This window comes from Lepisma saccharinum, chromosome 25 (genome assembly GCF_977018435.1).
Source record: "Lepisma saccharinum chromosome 25, izLepSacc3.1, whole genome shotgun sequence".
In the NCBI taxonomy this organism is placed as follows: domain Eukaryota; kingdom Metazoa; phylum Arthropoda; class Insecta; order Zygentoma; family Lepismatidae; genus Lepisma; species Lepisma saccharinum.
In genome coordinates, this window is record NC_139253.1 from 18,468,878 (window position 1) to 18,489,134 (window position 20,257).

The following is a 20,257-nucleotide window of genomic DNA, read 5'->3' on the forward strand; positions in this document are numbered from 1 at the left end:
CATGTTTTAGTACTTTATTTAAAAAAGTCAAACAATATTGCAACAATTCAATATTTTGAAAACTAAAAAAAATTTATTCCTTCACTATTTTTATCTGGTTTGCAACTTCTGAGCCTTGACATTTTGAGGTTCTTAAATTTGTACAGGAACAGAAGCTTGCAATAGCTGAAAGACAATGCAATACGAAAAAAATACTGTTATAAAATGCATCCCTCCAACCCCTACATATTTCACTTTTTGTCTGGTACCTCATTTTTTCAATGCTACATATATTTTTCACATAGTGTACTTTATTATTTCTGCATGATACAGTACCACTGTAAGTAATCAAAGTTGGTGTTATACGAAATATTACAGAAAAGAAAAATAGCCAATAGTCTTTCCATATCATCAAGGGTCCTGTATTTCTAAACTTCTTTACATAATATTAATTGTAATAAACAAATCAGACCAGAGAAAAGTATAAACAACACTTTAGTGAATGAATAAATTAACCTGGTTTACGAGCTGTTGACAGTACAAATGTAAACAAAGACTCGTCGGTTGCTCGATTATCTTATAAAATTAGTATTCTCTTCCAAAAACACAAAATGAGCTTGACGTTTGATGCCGAGACCTACACATCGTCATTATCTGAATCTGATTCTTCCTCCACGGCTGCTTTTGCGAACCTCTCTGCTTCTGCGAAGACTGTGCTCGGAACTCGCTGGTGAATGCCATCCGTGACAGAACCTACCCAACTCAACTCCAACTCGAAATTTTTGTCTTTTAGCTCGTCATGGACAAAATATATTCTGAAACAAAGAAATGAAGTGCATGTTAACATTCCAGTGCCAATACACCGTAACAAAACTAACACCAAATGTCATCAGCAGGGCCCGGATTTTGATAATCTAAAAATATATGAAAAATGACCTAAAAAAATACTTAAAAATGTTGTCTTTATTTCAGGGTATGACAATTAGTACGGTATAGTTCTTATTTCTGTAATGTTTGAACTGAAATTTCAAGGTGTATGCGAATGGTAATTATACAAATCTTAACTTATTCAAAATTATTGCAGTAGGTAATGTCAAGTGGCATGTTGCTTTGTTCCTACAATCACGTGACGATAAAATTTTTGTTTTCATTGTTACAGACATCAAGGTGATAAATGTCTGTTCGTGGCTTAAAATTAGTGGGTGAAAGGTAATGCAGTGACATTACTTTTTTTTTTTTTGCAATTATGCCAAAAAAGCGCCAGAAAAAGTAAAATCCGAAAAATTACATAAAACTTGAAAAGAAAAAAAAACGACAGAAAAATTACGTTGAGAAATAGAAAATATGACGAAAAATGCACAATAAAATTTACATTTTTATAATCTGAGGTTCATATTAAGGAACAACTTTTAAGGTTCTTAAGAGCAATGCATACTACATAAGGACAAAAAGATGACGTCGACAAAATCCGGGCTCTGGTCATCAGCATCATAAATAGACATGAACAGGAAAGTGGTATTCATAAGGCCGAGTCGATTCCATGGTACTTTCCGGATTCTGTGTGTTCCGCTGAGTCCACAAAAATGACACTTGACACTTTTGCAGAGTGTGAATATTCTAGAAATTATGCAAAATGCATAACTAATTATTCTTTTAACGCAATGGTATAGTTGCATTGGAATGCTTACATATTAACATTAATAAATGAGCAGCTCGGGAGTAAACGTTGATAACCCTCACTTGGATCAAATTTGAAATAACATTGGGTTCAGTTCCTCACACATAGTGAGCCAAGTCCATTCAGTAGCTGTTAATTGGTAAAACACACAGGAAGGTTTAGGTAATGTATAAGCCACGATACAATGGCCAAACTTCCACTTGCATTTGTCTCAGTTCCATACTTTTGTGGTTAACAAGTTTTACTCCCAACCCACTCAAATATTCTGAACTACTATGACCTATTGTACAAGTGGTTTCGGATGTGCATGTTTAGTTGGTTTCCCGATTAATTTCAAAGGACTACTGCCCTCATTAACAAAGGTTACATCATCTGGAATGGAGATGGTAGTGCATGCTGCCATAGTTCCAATTTCTCCCATCTGACAGTGTTTCTTGGCCTGCTGTGTTTTTTGCTGGCAAATATTCTGATTTCAGTCATCTTGTGGCGCTGGAGGGTGACGACTGGCAGATTGGGATGTCTGCTGTGTTGTGCTGGTTAGCACAACATGTTTAGTGTTCCTTGGGCAGGTGATAGTGGGGTGTATGGGAGGTTCGCATTTGTTCTTGCTATCTGGATTACTTTAAAAAGTGGTTTCAGTCCAGCATAAGTTTATAATTTTTAACCAGCTACCAAAACAGTGTGCATGTCGATATAAACAAGGGTAACAGTAGTATAAGTCGGAGACGGATTTCTTAAAATTTACAGGAGAAAAGACGAGAAAGTACTTACAGAATTGTGTTCTTGAGGACTTTCTGAAGCCGGAGATATTGTTTTTTAGAATCGCGCTACGTATTTTGCCTGTAAATAAGGTATTTTTCGTCAATCATGCATCTCCATTGTGCGATAGCTCGTGCCGCCATTACGTGAATCAAATGTTCCGTGCGTTCGGTTATGTAACCCCCTCACAGTGTAGCAACCACGCGATAGTTTTACAAGATTACATCCTTTTCCTAAGGAATACGTGTCACATATCGTTGGAAAGCTTATTTTATAAGGAATTGAACAATGTAAATCCCAAAGGTAGGAAAAATTTCCTGAAAGAGTAAATCGAGAAAAACCGATGTTGTCCGGATATGCGTAATTGAACATACTAAGGAATTTTTTAGATAATAAAGCACATATTTAGGGGTGAAATGAGTGCTAATGGAACCTAACCTAACAGACCTAACCTCGTAGGCATACCTCGACCCCGTGAATGGATAGTGGGGCTATCGTGAAAAGAAAGTGTAAAAAGAAAAAGGTACTTACCCGAAGAGATGCCGGGTGCCGCACCACCATCGCGCACCGCGAGCGCAAAGAAGGAATCACCATGCAGATAAGGACGTAAAGTAGAGTTTAGCCTCGATTTCCGCTTAAAAACCTTTTGTGAATAGTTTGTGTGGAATTTATCGGCGCACCGCGAACGCAAAGAAGCAATCACCATGCAGATAAGGACGTAAAGTACAGTTTAGCCTCAATTTTCGCTTAAAAACCTTTTGTGAATAGTTTGTGCGGCATTTATCGGTTCATAAGTTTGGAAACACTGCACATCAGCTCACGATACTGCATATCAGCTGACGATAGACAACGTGAGTCAAGATTTGCCCGCCGAATTAGCAACGACCATTAAATGATTATAATGTTAAAAGTAACGTGTTTTTCATGGGAAAAAAAGTTATCGCCAGCTTGAAAAATCTTCCGCTATGCGAGTTTAATGTGTCTCCGGCTTATACTAATGTTACCTAAACAAGCACTATACAAAACTATTACTTACATCCTAGCAGCTTCTTTCACTAGATCTCTGCATTCCAAATTTTGAAGAGTCAATTTCTCAATCTCTGTCTTTGCTGCCTGCTTTGCCTTCCCAACTGCACATCCATAGTAACCCTAAAACAAGGAAATAACAATAACAGCCACTGGCTTATAAAAATAAGTAATTGTACTCTCAAAAACTTTGAATATGTAGTGACCAATTTTTAAGTTGATTGCACTGACGAGGATGAATGAAACTACAGGGTGTTCATAAAGTCAGGAACTAATACGAGAAGTGGTGAACAGCACATTTTTCCTTAATGACAAAACATCCTCCGCATGTTCGTCTCAACACACTTCCTCAAACATTTCAATATGTCTCCCCAAATTCTCTTCAAAATGTGAGAACCCAGAATAGCCGATGTAGTGGTTATCCTTTCCTGGAGAAGATCCAGACCACATATTTTCAATCATACGTCTCAGATTTAAGAATTCCCCACATGGCAAAGTCTATGAGGTTGGGATTACATGACTGGGATGGCCATTCAACAGGGCCCCACTTCTCCAAATCCAGCCTCCAGAAAATAACACTGACATTGGTTCCAGACTTCATGATCACCCTGTATTTGAAAGAGCAAATATGACGCTCACGTTTTGACTGGGACTTTATTCCAGAATCTTCGGAATATGAGAGTCAATTGTTCATAGGTGGTAAAAGTTAATATTCTCATAATCATTACAGTACAGTCCCTATTTGTACATGGGCAATTTGGAAAAATTAAAATTGTGTTTAAATTGGCACAAAAGAAAATGAGCTAAAAAATCTTGTCATACTCACATAGGACACTCCTGAGGGATCGATCATGTACATCATAGGCCCATCGGCTTCATAGCTTCCTAGTATCACACTGCAGCCAAAGGGCCGGACGGCACTGTACAGTGTGTAGGCATGCATGTACATGGACACCCTGTCATTCAAGTACTGGCAAATAGAAAATACAACAGTTACAGATAATGGAAAGATACAACAAGAATTTATCACAACAATCCAAAAAAAACTGGTAGTGAATTTTTAAAAAGTTAATACGTTGGCTTCAACAGTGAGATGTCACGTATTGGTAACTAACAGCATTGTAGACTAAGCTGCGCGTCAGGTCAAGTTTGCAGCAGGTTTTATGAATTAATCTGCGCGAGTACGGGGCTCAGAATCATCCATGCCAGTCTTACCTGAACCGCCGAGCTCTTCGTATCGCAAACAATGAGATAATCGGCAATATTGCCAACCCATCAACACATCAAACCCCACACACGCATGTCAAGCGGAATGTATTTCTACTTCTTTAGTCTCCTAAACCACACAATTTTTAATTTTTAAATCACTTTCTGTGCATAAACTGTGTAATAAATGTGTTATTGTTTAATTAGGAAATATCTTCGAAACATGAGGGTGCGTGTGCGGGGGAGAATTAGGTTGCATCAAGCGATCAAAAAGAAAGAAAGTAAAAGTAAACGACAGGCATCCCTTGAATTTATGGTGAGTTATTGCTTTTGGTTTACAAAGATTAAATTTATTAAAATGTTTGTTGCAGCATTTGCAAGCATCCGTTCCTTATAAGATTGTTATTGATGGTGTTATACAATGTACCAGTTAACGACAAGTATGTTACGTAAAATAAGTTTTTGAAAATTCGGAATGTGCAATACAATTTTGTATTCAAAATTAAACTTATTTTTTGCTAGAGAAGGGCATGCACTTCTCACAAAACTATGCCATTTGTGCTACGGATTCCTTACATTACCAGAAGTTACTGTTTGCACGATAATATTAAGGTGGGTGCTAAGCAAGGATAATGATATTTCATATATCAAGCACGGATGTTCTTTGAGAGTGTTCCTTCATCAATTTTTCATATCATCACTCATCCTCATCTTCGTGCTTAGCCAAAAGTATCATAAAAGCTAAGCAAAAGAAATAAAAAAAAAAAAATGTTAAAAAGAACTTTTTGCGAAGAAGAAAGGTTCCGCTATTCTCCATTTTTTTGTGTCTCTCTCTTAGTTTTCGACATAAGGACTACTGAAAACATTGTGTTATGTTCATAAATGATTGTGCATCCTACACACATGCGCACCCACACATTTCTTTTGTTAAAAATGTCATTAATCAATTTTATTCTTAATTTTAAAATGCACTACGATGCCAGAGGTCTTGAATTCGAATCCCGTACTGGGCATGAATGTGTGTGTGTGTGTGTGTCCATTCATCAATTTCATCATATCGTTACTCATCCCCATCTTCTTAATTAGCCAAAAAGTGGCTTAAAAGCGAAGTAAAATAAAGCACATATAAATTTTAAAAAGGAGCCTCATTCAAACAAAATATTATCTTTGTTTCAAAGTTGGTTCATTCATTCACGGAACAGCAAACAAGAGTCTTCTACAAAGCCTTCGTTGCTGCCAATGTGTGTAACAAAAAGCCTCCCCCCCCCCTCCTTCCCAGTCCGCTGCTTTAATCCAGTGCTCAGCCCTTCAACGAAAGCCTGGCGGTGGTTTCGCACAGTGCTATCCTCCCACGCTTTATTCAAAGTGTGTCCCGCATTGACCCATGTCTCTTCCAAATAATAAATATGTTTTTTTTTTCACGGCGGTACATTTTTATAGTGCAGAGATACTTGTGACGCCAAACAACAATATCTTCCCTCTCCAGCAACACAGACGATCGTTTCCTCCTACTAAACTCAAAACCCAAATCATTCAACACCCGACACACAGTTTGAGTGCTCATTGGTAGAGGCACATATTTTTGGCAAATAAAGAAGCAAAATTTCGGTACAAAAATGGAGTCAATTTCGGGTTCAAAAGCGGTAAATAAAATAAAATATCTGTGTTACAGCGGTGAAAAAATGGATGAAAAGTGGTATATAAAAAGACATTTTGGTTTTAAAATTGTGAATATAATCCTAAATTTGATTTAAAAGCTACACTTATTCCACTGAATTAACATTTCACTTCTAATAGCACATTTTTGTAGTTATCAGAGTATTAAGTTTATTTCTGTGTAAAGGAGTCCATTTTTGCTTCTCCAATATTAACAGCAGAATTAATCAATTTTCCGGGAATTGCACAACTCTCAGGATAATTCAGACCTTAGAAGGTGTCGCATCGGTGAATAAACCCTAAATTTCGTGTTTAAGAGTTAATTTCGCTTTTTGCAGTTCATTTCGCATTATTTCGTGACAAAACATGGTCACAAAATGCATCTCACACCTTTCAAAAATATGAAAAATTAACACTACAATGTGTTTTTCACATTTTGTTTTTTCATCAAAAACGAAATATGCATGCCCCTACTCATCGGCGGTAAATCACTCTCACTTCTTATTGCCTGCACCAGTTTTTTTGAGGTTGGAAGTTCATTGCAAAGGTAAAACTTGTGTACTTTCTGGCGAATAAGTCGCTTGGAGAAATCATCCAACACCACCATTCTTGAACGATTTCCTTTAGCAAGGGGCCTCTTCTTGCCTGGTGTTTCCATATTACCCATTTTAAAATAAAACACTCTTCGCCACGTAAATGGAACGTTCACTGACACCTGTCAACACCGACGTCATGCTCATCACCTCACGTCCTGCCTTATCCGGATATTGTTCCCTTAACTATGAATATACATTTAAAACAACTTGTTTGGCTTGACTTTGGAGAGCTTTCCCTCTTGAATGATGCCTAAAATAACATTCGGGTGAAACTGCACGCTCAACAGGAGACCTCGATTAGAAATGAATCACGATAAATGTAGGGTTAAAATAGTATGGTCTGCAACACTGGTGTCAGATGGATTGGTGATTCCACGCGTACTGCAACCGTCTTCAAGTCCACCTCGACTCACTCTTGAGTTTAAGTGTTCATTCACCATTACCGACAGCCTAGTTGGGGATCTGCGGTTCCAAGTTCGTCTGCTCAGTGTTTGTAACCGATCAGGTACATATATGCAAATGTATATATTATTTTGTCTACATATTACAAACTTATTAACTGTTTCCTTGCAAGTATGCAGTTATGTCGGAATAGAACCCATCTCAACGGAACTATATTCTGCGCACAAGTTTGGATCTACATGTGCGAAAAATTGCTGCAAAGTTGACCTGATGCTACGAGCACTTGAAATAGTGATTTTCCTGTATGCAACCATGCAGTATAGATTCACGGTTGCCACTGACATACTTTTTGTTGGAAAACGATAAAAGTTTCAGTTTGCTGTGGACAGACTTTTTTCACCCATTAAAGAAAAAGTCATTCATGGGAGTGTAAACACCTCTGGGCCAAAACTTACGAACTGCTTCGTTAATCATAAAACAAAATATGATAGCCAACATATGTATGTATGACTTAGGGGTAGAGAATGAACCTTCCCTGAATCTCTGTTGGCATGACACTATCTCCATAGTTTACTATCCCATTGCAATGTTGCACATAGGTGAATGTATAAAAAAAAGTTATTTATCTTTATCATGTGAATGCAACAAAAGAAGGTGCATATTTAGAAATTTACTTTTTAAAAAAAATCATAACAAAATGGCAAAATATTGCACTACATTAGAAGATATTTATATATATCAAATCGGTAAAATTATCAATACACCGATATGCCAATACCAATAGATAGGGACATTGAATTTTCGCGATGCGCGAAATCACGAAATGTGAAAAAAAGATGCAATTTTGAACATTCTGCACGTAACTACACCTCCAATGATGAAATATGCATGAGTTTTATTCGCGAAGTAATGCGAAATGAACGCCTTTTCGCGAAATAACTGTGAAATATCATCAAATTATGTAGAAAATAAGCAAAAACCGGCAATCGAGGTTGTGCGCGCAAACTGTCGACTTGTAACGAAACGTTTGCCTAACGTTTCCTACCACTTGCAGCTGAAGAACGTTTTATCTTCTATCACATCAGGAAGACGCTGAAAATTGGGATTTCCCATGCACATAATCTCAGTTCGAAATCTTCGCTCCGTGTCAAGAAGCATTCCTTTCTTCCCCGAATTTCCACTCAACTTCCACTTTCATTGAACTTGCTAGCTGTAGCAGTGATAAGATTAGTCTGTTCCCGCACATCAAGGGAAACAATGGTGTCATTTGTGTTCAGTCATGAATGAATTTTGTTTATCATCATGTGATTTTCAACATGTGTTTGTATGTGCAATAATGATTATTTTATTTGATGGACAGCAAGGATATCCTTTAAATACATACAATTAATAAATCACTTGAGATATGCAATTTAGAAATGAAGTGATTTTGTGTTGATGTTTTCTTTTTGGTTGGACAGCTAAGTACTTGTGTATGTGTACAGTATATAAAAATGAAGTAGTTTATCAATTTATAGCTCTTTTGTATGATGTTTCCTCTCATGATGAAAAAGTGTGTGACATTTTTTTTTCCACCGCTGATATAACATTTTATATACCGCTCCCCTCAGTTTTTATATACCATAAATTTGTCTCCCTAATAATGATCAACCAGAGATACAATTTAAAACCATGCAATGCAGAGGTTATGTTAAGTGTACACTTTAACTGATAAAAGGTAGGTGCAGACTACTTAACTTTGACTTTTATTTACCGCTTTTCCAACAAAATGATCTTTTTTCACCGCTTTTATATACCGAAATTGTATCTTTTTAAATGCGAAATTCATGAATTTTATTTACCATAAATCAGTGTCCCTACCAATAGAGTACCGATTAATTGGTCCCATTCCTAATAAAACTTATTAAAATAACTCAAAGCTAGAATCCATGGGCTTACCCTTACATTAAGTGGCATGTAATATTTGTCTCAACAATGTACACACTATTAACGTTATCTTTGGAATTGGCATATTGTAACATCAACTAAGCAACAGAAAATGTTTCTCACCTTAAGAGGAATGTTGGAACCATACTGAGCCCTGTAGTTGGATGCTTCAATCCTTGCTGTTTCCACTATTTGCCTTGCATCTGCCAACAAGCCAGATATTGCCTGAATATCAAAAGAAAAGCAAGCATATGTGAAAAGATGATTCATATTAACCCATATCAGCAAGACATTCTAAAGCACTTATATTTAATACTTAGGGCTCGGAAGTTGAAGACCTATAAAAAGACCTAAAAATATCAAAAAAAAGGACCTAAAAATGAAAAATAAATGTGATCCATATTAATTAATAGCTTCAGTTTTAATTAGGCTACACATTTAATGAATAAAAAAATACAAAATTCTGGCGGTATGGAACACAGAGTGCGAGAAAACTATATGAATGAAATGCATCTTCTTTCAGACATTACATATTTTTTAGATTAACATAATTTGAAAAATCATATTTGACCTAACCAAATATATTTCTTTCTTTCTTTTTTATTTCTTTACTACAGAAAGGATGTTTAAGAGCTGGTAAACCGATGACGATTCGAAGTGAGAATGGGCAGTAAAAACGTAGTCGAAAGAAGGTGAAGTGCAAAAAAAAGCCATTAAGGCCTAAAAAAAAAGGCTAAAAAAAGACCAATAAGCCAAAAAATGCCGAAAAAGGGGAAAAAAAAGGACAAATAAAACCCACCTTTTTCTGGCCTACAATGACCCAAAATGAACATATATTATGTTGGGCCTTGTCTTCGGACACTAGGAAAAAAAAAGGATTTTTCCTGAACTTCAGAGCCTTATTAATAATAATCCAGATATCCAAATATCTGGAGAATTTAGATTTTTCCTGAACTTCAGAGCCTTATTAATAATAATCCAGATATCCAAATATCTGGAGAATTTAGATATCTGGATCATCCGAATAATTCAAATATCTGGGTAGAACAGATTTGATGAAGCATTTGTAGAAAATCCATACAGTGAAATACGAACATGACGAATATAAGAATATGTGGATAGCCTGTAAAATAGATAAACAATAAAACTGTCCGGATAATGCACACATTCGGATATCCAGATTTGGCCATCCCTAGTATCTATCATGATAATATTGATTGATTGAGTGAGTTTTTCTTTTAAGCGCACTTTACACACAGATAAGCTAATCGGGACTGAACCTATAGTTTTACAGTGGGATCCGAACCACTATGTGCCTCCACCGGGCATCGAACATAGGACCTCCCTCAATTACAAGGCAATGATGTTACCATTAAGCCATCAGGGAGACATTTGGTGATATCAAAATTACATAACTGAAGCCTTCTCTAATTGTTTATCTTAGCCTATAACTATGTACATGAACTTACGATACACATCACTTTTTCAAAACAATCTCTACCCATTAGAGTAGCAATTAGAAAATACAAGTTACTTCATACAATAAATTATCTTATACTTACCATTCCAACATGTCTGTCAATGTTGAATATTCTTCTATTGGCACCAGGTTCGTACAATTTAGAAGTCACCAACTTTTCTACAGCAAAGACAACTCCATCTTTTCCTCGCAGACCTATTACTGTCCTGAAAGATAAGCATAGCTATTATCAGCTTATAAAATCAAGAACTTTTATGGTTAAGTCAGATCGCATCTGCAGGTTCGTTTAATAATAATAACAGGGTAACACTTCCATATAGTGGAAACGGATTTCTTCATTTTTACAGAAGAAACTACTTACGGAAATCACTTTCTGTATCATCGTTGAAGTTCCTCGATGTGTTTTCTTTCGCCGTGTAATTTTTTTAGCGTGAAATCTTCTTTTTTCTATAAAAATACCTCTCCGACACGCAATTCCTGTTGGTTCCATTTGCTTCTATAAGTCAAGGATGGTCCGTGCGTTTCATGACATAACCCCCTGTCCAGTGCCATATACTGGGTTAAGAACCTGGGCTATCGGACCATATCATAGTGTACGAATGGACAAAAATTTGCTGGTGGGGGGGGTGTTTTTGTTTTTTTAACTCATTTGGGGTGGCGGGTTGAAGTGATGTGACTCTGTGATTAAAAATATATACCTCATAAATAAAACATGGAAATATACACTGTCAGTAAGGAAACGATTTCATTCTTATTTGCATAAATGAGAGGCCCATATTGTGAAATATTATGTAGGCCTATATAAGAGAATAAAAATAAAATTTCAACCTACCTATTTTCACGATTTTAAGTTCGGGTACTCCTTGTTGGCGCAGTAATAACGTCATCGCCTTGAAACTAAGGGGTCCCGGGTTCGATGCATGGTGGTTTAGATACCACTTTAACTGTAGGTCCGATCCCCATTAGTTTATCATAAAGTGGACATACAAGAAAATTCCACAACGATTTGGAGCTTATCGTAATTTGTAAGCCGAAAAGACAGCTTGTTAATTATGTCTCTCATTTCAGTTCACTACACAACACACAGCACATATCATTCACAAAAATACAATCCACTCACTACTGTATTCACGCGCTGCCTCTAAATAAATTCCACGCACCAAGACCACTCGACGCGATCTAGACTAGAACTGGTCCTTGTCATTTCGGTAAACCATTCCCGCTCAGCCAACAATTTTCTATTCCTCACTGTATCTCTAGTTGTTTGAAGGTCAACGACCTCTTTTTCAACTCCTCTGCAAGCGTTCAATTATGTTCTTGTCCCTGCCACATAACACTTTCCCCTTTCCCGCGATAATTTGGCTTCAAAATTCCCCATTCCTGGGAAGATTACGTGCCGGGAAAAATTGGTTTGCAACATTGACCCAGACTGTTGAGGAAGTTCTGAGAGTTTTTCCCCGCCATATGCAACCCTGTTCTCTCTCCTGTAACAGTTTGACTTCACAATTCCCCGATCCTGGGGAAATTACATGGTGGGAAAAATTGGTTTGCAACATTGATCGGAGGCCTGTCAAGCTTGCCCGTATCCCCCGTGTAGTTGCTCTCTGGCGCTGGGCCAGCCGCCTCGCAAATTAAAAGAAAGCGGGCAATGTTTCCAACTTCTAAGAAATAGGTTCATCTTCTTATTGAAATGAAAAATTCTATGCACATTTTTTGATAGATATTTTTTTCTGTATTTTGTTTCCAGAGTGTGGGCTTCGCAGATAGCCTAGATAGCCCCGAATATACGCCTCTGCCCCTGTCAATGTTTCCAAACACGTCTTTTTGTTGCAAGATTTTTAATTTTTCGAAAATTCAAACTATGCTTGCCTAACCTAACCTTACCGGAAATGGTTTGTGGGGCTAACATGAATGGTTTGTAGGGTAACGTCAATGGTTCGTGGGGCTAACGTCGATGGTTTGTGGGGCTAACAAGGTATTAGCATAGTTTCAAATCCGGCCAACAAATTAGGTATTTTTCGGTGAAGAAGGTTGGAAACACTGCATACACATTCCAAATCGACAAAACACTGCCACACCGTGCGATGAACCAGTACGCTATCGCCACATTGTGTGTTACAGAACCGGAAAAAGGAAAAACAGTGAGTACTCGTAAATTTTAAAAAATAGACATTATTTTCGATATAAATTCATTATTACACCTAAAGAAATGTTCCGCAATGTAAAAAAGTGCGAAAGAAATGATTTCTAGGTGTTTCCACTATACGGAAGTAGTACCAAAAGATAAAACAACATGGTAATAAAAATGAAAACTTTCATTTTTTTACCTTAAAATAATTAACACCATGTAGGCTAAAATCACCTATGTGCATTGTTCCCAACAAAGTATTTCATTTTACAATCCAATGTCAATTTGTTTTAGTTCTTTTTTAGAAAAGAAAATCACCAGATTGTACTTGAACTGAGCTGGAAAGAATGGAAGAAAGCCAAGTTCTTGCTGTATTGTCCACTTGAAGACTGAAGAATCAATACTATTTGCATTTCCTTGACAGTAAAAATTCTATTTTCATAATTTGTCAAGATCAGCATATACACTCCGAGGACAGATTTCTATTTTTGTCTCGGACACACTGCCTATGCAAACTGAAATAATTAGCAGAGCTTATCAACTTGAGAAGTCAAGAACTTGTGATTATATATTTCCTTGGTACCCTTGGCCCTCTATACCCCTTTGAGAAAGTGGGGTTTGCACGGTTTACGAAGATCTTGTTGTTTAAACATTTTCAGTTGTTTTTAGCTTGCGGAAATATGCTATTGTGATGTAAAGTACCTCTGTTACCTTACTGTGAAACAAATCAGTCCAAAGGCTTTGCAAAAGTGAATGTAGCACACAACAGGACATTCCACAAAGCAGCTATAACTTTACACTGAATGATTAACTTGCTATACTTTTACTTCATCTTTTGTGCTACTTTTGGCTAATTTGCGAAGATGATATGATGAAATTGATGAATGAACACTCACAAACATCCATACCCAGGCTGGGATTCAAACCTGGGACCCCTTGCATCAAGTGCAATGTGATTTTTTTTATAACATTGTTTGGTTAGGAGTGTTAGTTTGTGTCATCCACGTTCTGCAACCAATTTTATACGTAAAACATCGAAATCTGCCGATTAAAAAATCAACATAATTCTCGAGGGAGTACAGTGTTGCCTCATTTTCTTTTCAATGATGGTTTACTGTTTAACATACCCACTATTTTCCACTGCCTTCTGCGCATATTCCACCTGGAAAACTCTGCCATCAGGAGAAAATTGGGAGGCTGACAAGTCGTACTGTAAGTAAAGAGAAAAAATATTAGGTTACCAAATATTACAGACCACCAATAAGCGTGTGTACACACACACACACACACAGAAATATATATATATATATATATATATATATATATATAGAGAGAGAGAGAGAGAGAGAGAGAGAGAGAGAGAGAGAGAGAGAGAATATTAAAAGAGGTTAAACTGGTAAATGGTTAATTACACAATTAGTAATAAGAAAAGCCACATAGGCTAGGTCCTTTTATCACAATATATCTACTTTTCATGTTTTCTGTGATAGAGCAGAATCATAGCACTGTACGATCATTCAAAAAATAAGCCAAATGGCAGAGAACTACATAATTAAGCAAATAGAATAGAGCCGTAACATTAATTATCCTGTTTTTTTTTAAATTCATTAATAAACAAAATATATTGCATGTCACAATATGAACATTGCACCTATGTCACTTCTTCCATTGTAATATACTGTGGAATAAATAATTCTGGCTCATGACAGAAATTAAAATCATAATTTTATGTAACTTACACCAGTTCCAATGGAGCTCATTGTAGAAATATAAAATATATTTGTCTTAAATCTTACTCGACAAACAAAATTTAATTGTAATTATCACGACAGCATGAACACAAATCCTCTGTATAAAGATGAGAATGCACAAAGGATGTGACCAATAATCCCACACCGTACAGCAAACGATAGAGACTTTGATTTCGTTGCTAGGAAAATACAAGCTTTCCTTTGAGTGAAAAGATTAACTCAATTCACCAACTTTAGAACCAGAAATTAAGATGCGATAATATACAGGAAAAGTTGACCTCAGTCATTCTAATTTATGTTGCGGTATTTCAATATTGGAAGAATTCAAGGAATATAGAGATTAGGTAAAGCCATCCGAAGATTGCCGATCTTGCACGAACGCGTGACGTCACCGGAGAAGCAGTGAGCTGGGCTGAAGCAGACGGCCCCTAGCATTTACATGGGAGATTCAGAGAGCGAAAGTATATTATTACTTTTAGGAGGGGGAAAATAATAATTGTCATCCTCCAAGATGGTATTGAGGCATCCTTTTAATGATTAGTAACATAATTGAAAACGCGCTACTTTTAAAAGGGGGCAAAGTACATGTGAAAAAATGTATTTTGAAAATCCATATTCCTGAAACTTTCTGACCGATGCGCTACAAAGAAAGTTGCGTGTTCTCCTTTAGAATTTCGTCATTTTACAAATCGTAATATAATTTTAACAAAAACGTGGCATGCTAAAGAAGAATTAAAGAGTTTAAAAAATAATTGATTAATAGACTTAGTTTATTTTACTTCGCTTATCTGTCACATATGGCTAATCGCAAAGATGAGGATGCGTGATGATATGATGAAATTGAAGAAAGGAAAGTAGACCCATGCCCGGGCGGGGATTCGAACCTGGGGGCACTTGGCATCGTAAAGCGTTGTGCTAACCACTTCGCCACGGAGGTCAGCATTACAAGGAAATAAACAGAAATTGGCATCTATGTTTTAATATGCGAGAAACATTTGCGAGGAGGTTATTGAAGTAACAAATAATTATTACAAGACGTTGTGATGAAAATTATTAATATATCTGAAATATCGAGAGTTGCTTGCAGTAATGTACTTTTAGGGTTACGCAAAACCTTTACTCAAAATTGCTAGTGTTCGAAAAGAGAAACTGCCAAGTCAAATTAATATTTCGTAGAAATACATATATTTGTCTTTCATGAGGCCAAGAGAGTATTTGGAGGGGACGCTGGCTTGGGAAGGCTATAGCCCCGGATCTCGATCTGCAAAGTGGCTTCCAGTGGGAAAACATTCCTATGAAATAGTCCAGAAGAAGGGGCGAAATGATTTTTTTTAAAAGCTCAAGAATACAAAGATATAAGTGGATATTTGACAAGCTTAGTCTAAAACTTACAACTGAAGTCGTACGTGTGTGTGTGGGGGGGGGGGGGTGGCTACGTGAGGTAACATAGTGGAATATAATTCACAATACTAAAATTAAAATAAATATGTGAGAACAATAGAAATCAAAATATGTTGTAGCTGGTGACAGCGCAATAGTAAAGATGGAGGGGTAAATCATATTTTCCCGGGGCAATCATTTTTATTATTCCGTTACATACGACACAAAAATGCATATTTTGGCTAAAAGAGCATTCATTCATTTATTTATTTTGTCGTTTTACTGGGGGCAGATAAGAGAGAGAGAGAGAGAGAGAGAGAAATTGTCGAACGAGAATTGGGGGGCGTTCCTGCCCCCCCCCCCCCCCCCGTAGTGTGGTCACTGCCTATGGCTATGCTGGAGAAGAATGCACCAATTAATATGCTATTAAATAAAACAGATACTTTTAAAACTTTTAATCAAATTATTTGTGAACTATGATTTAAATTTAGAGCGAGCACGTACCTGTTTAATTTAATTTGGATGAGTTAACTTCTGAAACCTGCCATTTCCGAGCCTTCTTCCGGTGTAACTACACTGCCCTTTGAGCCGTAGCTGCTGCGTTCAGGTGGCGGAACGAGCAGAATACTAATTAAAACAAATATGTGACAAATATATATAAAAAAAACAACGTGTTGAAGCTATTGACGGCGCCAAAGAAAAGACAGAAGAGAAACGTGGAAAGTGCAGTGATATTTTACGGGAAGCAGCAGGCACGTATCCAGGAATTCCTTTCAGGGTGGCGGCTGAACACCATTTTTTAAAGGGGTATCACAATTGTATGTTTAAGGGCAGTGGTGGCAATTGGGTTCCAAAATGGGGGGGTGGACAAGGAGACAAGCATTAAGAGGCCATAGTGTGATAGCGTGGAGGCAAAAGAATGGGGAGCAACTATCTCCTAAATCGTCGCCACTGTTTAAGGCTGTCATTTTAATCAGAACGTGAAATCGCGACATTTTCTACCACTCAACTCCTCTGTTTCCATGCATTAATATTGTGTGCCGGAACCATCTCAGTATGTATGTTTGTCCATTTCTTCTCATCAGGCATCAAAACATCTATGTACCAGAAGTGTCTTTACGAAGGTGTTACACATGCACGGAATGCACAATCCACTCGACAACACAAGATTCAAACTGTGTGCTGGGAACTGGAATCAGACAGTTCACGAATATTTCTCTCTCATTCGAGCCTGAACACCACTAATGTGTCTTGTCCTCCCATGTTTGCAGCTCTTATAAAAGCCGAAACCCACCAAATTGTTCATATTCAGGCCTAAGCACTCACAAGTGTCCAAAATTGTCTGTTGAGTGTGTGTCGAACCCAGTAGCCTTAAACAAAAGTATTTTTTTATGCCATGAAATTCTCGGGCTGCATACACAAAATTTGGTCCTGGAACAACCAAATCATCACTCAAAACTTTGATTTTCAGTTGATCTGTGCAGCTTATTTCTTTTTTAATAAATCGCTCCAATGCCCAGCCCGATACTGCCGAAATATTCACATTAGAGAGAGAGACCTTCGATCTCTTCGTCTTTCGACCCGAACTACTCGTAGCACTACTCGAAGTTTCGCTGTCGTCAATGTCTTTAGCTTTGGGACCGAACTGGAACTAGTGGTAGACTTCGTTACTTTACGGTATTTAGTCCATTTCATTTTCGAATCACTAGATCTTATAAAGCAACCAATGGACACTGACCGATCACTAATCGACTGTATGAATTGTCACACTTACCTCTGAAGTCTCTACCTATTCTGTTGTACAGATCAACCGGGAAATTGAAGCCGCGTATTAATATCCTCATTATATTCTAGAACGTTTCGCAGATAAAACGATTCGTAAATATTGCCAGTAGTTCAACTCCTTTTCTTTTTAAAGAACGTTCCCTCTCGCGCTTTCCAGAGATTAAAAAATTACAATGAATCCGAATCGCCCTACCTGCGGCGCTACCTTTGTTGTGCACCTTCCAAATGCTGACAAGTCTCTTCTACATATAGTGTTCAAGTTCGCTACGACAACACCGAAGCGTAAGAAATGTTTACGTGCAATATTATCAACAACAGGGTTATAGAACATTCTCCGTCTTGCCTTGATAGGTATTTCTCTCCTAAAATTATCGTCACATTATTCAAGAAGACAAAAACCTAATCTTATCTAGTGTAAAATAAAAACTTTCCTGGTGGGGGGAATCCACGAGTTACGATCCCCACCTTGGATACGCGCTATAAACAATAACAGGGTCCGTAGAACATTCTCCGTGTTGCCTCGATAATTATTTATCTCCTTAAATTATCGTCACATTATTGAAGAAGACAAAAACCTAATTTTATCTCGAGTAAACTGAAACATTTCCTGGGGGAGGGGGCTCGAGACACCTGATGCCCACCTTGGATACGCACTATTAACAATAACAGGGTTATAGAATATTCTCCGTCTTGTCTCGATAATTATTCCTCTCCTTAAATTATCGTCACATTATTCAAGAAGTCAAAAACCTAATTTTATCAGTGTAAATTTCCTTGGGGTGCGAGGGTGGGGGTTCGAACCACCTGATCCCTACCTTGGATACGCGCTATTAACAATAACAGGCTTATAGAACATTCTCCGTCTTGCCTAGATAATTATCTCTCTCAAATTATCACCATATTATTCAAGAAGCCAAAAACCTAATTTTACCTAGCGTAAACTGAAAATTTTCTGAAGGGGTCTTGAGCCCCCTGATTCCCACCTTGGATACGAGCTGTTACCAATAACAGGGTTATAGAATATTCTCCGTCTTTCCTCGATAATTATTTCTCTCCTTAAATTAACGTCACATTATTTTATTTGATACGACAAGAAACAAAATATCTCATTATATCTAGTGTAAACCGAAAACTTTCGGGGGGCTTGAGCCCCCTAAGCCTCCCCCCTTGGATACGTGCCTGGGAAGCAGTCACGTTTATTACACCCTTACATTTACATACAATATTATAAAGTTCTGCTTTTAGATCTCGCACAATGACTTTTTCACAAAAATGGGCAATCTCGCATTTTTTTATATCAATCAAGCTGTGATATTTTAGATTTCTTCCGTTAGTTTTCTGATAATAGTTTTCACAGCTTTACATAGCATTTAGGCATGATTTCAGTTGACAAGAACAAAATAATCTTATTTCAAAACATAGAGCAAAAAGAAATCCAGCGCGCTTTAGTTAAAACTCCCTTACATTGGAAGCCTGGAGAGAACAAAACAGGGGTTCCTTCGTAACACGATTTCTTGAAAACCATTTTACACATTTGAATCAACTTTGTGATAAATTGATTAGAAAGGATGAATCTTAACAGTAAAAGTTGTAACTTTTCCCTTGCTACTATATTTTAGAAGATATTCGTTGTCAAATTTCTCAATATTTGCATAAGGAACCAGCCTTTTCCGTGCCGAGTGTTTCGATGATGACGTCATGCATCCACGGACAACTGCTCATACGATCTGCGCCGCCGAACGAGCACCCCCTGGGAAGAATTGTAATATCCGGCACAGAGGTTGCATCCAGTTCAGAAACTTCATTGAGCACAGAACATCCTACTTTTGTTTGTTGGGACATTCAATTCAGTATTCGCATTAAAACATGGGGGAAAAAAAACGGCATCAGAACTGATGGCACCTATTCATTTCATTGTAATAGAATTGTTTTGCAACATGGAGACAATTCCATATCTTATATGGGGAGGGGGAACCTTTCCTTTCTTATGCTGCTTCCGCTGACCGATCTGACTGTGGTGCTGATTACGGTCTGTTGTTGTAACCGGTTAGGCACGTTGTCGCTGATTTGAAGAAAATATCATATGAGAAAATAATTCTTGTAGACTTATCATCACGCGATATCAGAGGTGTCGAAACTCGGTAATATATTCGTTTCTTGCTTGTCATTTCTGCATCCCTGTTCAACTGTTTTTGAACATCTGCAAAAAAAAAATAAGGACTATGCTGAGGGTCTCACTTATTGCACAACACTTGAGCAACTTTGTGTTCTGACGTCACGGAAGTAAAGTTTTTAATTTTAGGCTAGATACCTACGTTGTCAGGTTAGGCTAGCTAGGTTTAGTTCTCTTAGCGTAAATAATAATTTTTCATTGTATTTATGCTAATGCAGCCTAGCCTAACCTCGTAGGAATTTTTCATCTGACGTCTGCACGAAAGGTTGCTAAAGCCTTGTTCAATAAGGAGCCTTTTATTTGTGGACATGGACAAGTTGTAATGCCGGACC

The 20,257-nt window shown here is 37.3% G+C and overlaps 1 protein-coding gene across 1 annotated transcript; it reads right to left on the bottom strand.

The window, feature by feature from the left end:
• Prosalpha7 (proteasome alpha7 subunit) lies at positions 1 to 14,867 on the bottom strand. The gene is made up of 7 exons (XM_083111738.1): positions 14,576 to 14,867; positions 13,964 to 14,046; positions 10,791 to 10,914; positions 9,352 to 9,453; positions 4,269 to 4,412; positions 3,453 to 3,565; positions 1 to 794 (listed from the first exon to the last, which is right to left on the bottom strand). Exons 1-7 carry the CDS (start codon positions 14,594 to 14,596, stop codon positions 617 to 619), a joined length of 765 nt encoding a protein of 254 aa, XP_082967864.1. The 5' UTR covers positions 14,597 to 14,867; the 3' UTR covers positions 1 to 616.
• Between the last annotated feature and the right edge of the window lie 5,390 nt (positions 14,868 to 20,257).

Bases quoted from the DNA above. Each gene is read 5' to 3' on its own strand.
- Prosalpha7 (XM_083111738.1), bottom strand. From the start codon at position 14,596: ATGAGCTCCATTGGAACTGGT. The intron at 10,915-13,963 runs GTATGTTAAACA...CTTATCTTTCAG, and splicing joins AAGGCAGTGGAAAATAGTGG to GACAGTAATAGGTCTGCGAG. The intron at 9,454-10,790 runs GTAAGTATAAGA...TTTGATATTCAG, and splicing joins TTGACAGACATGTTGGAATG to GCAATATCTGGCTTGTTGGC.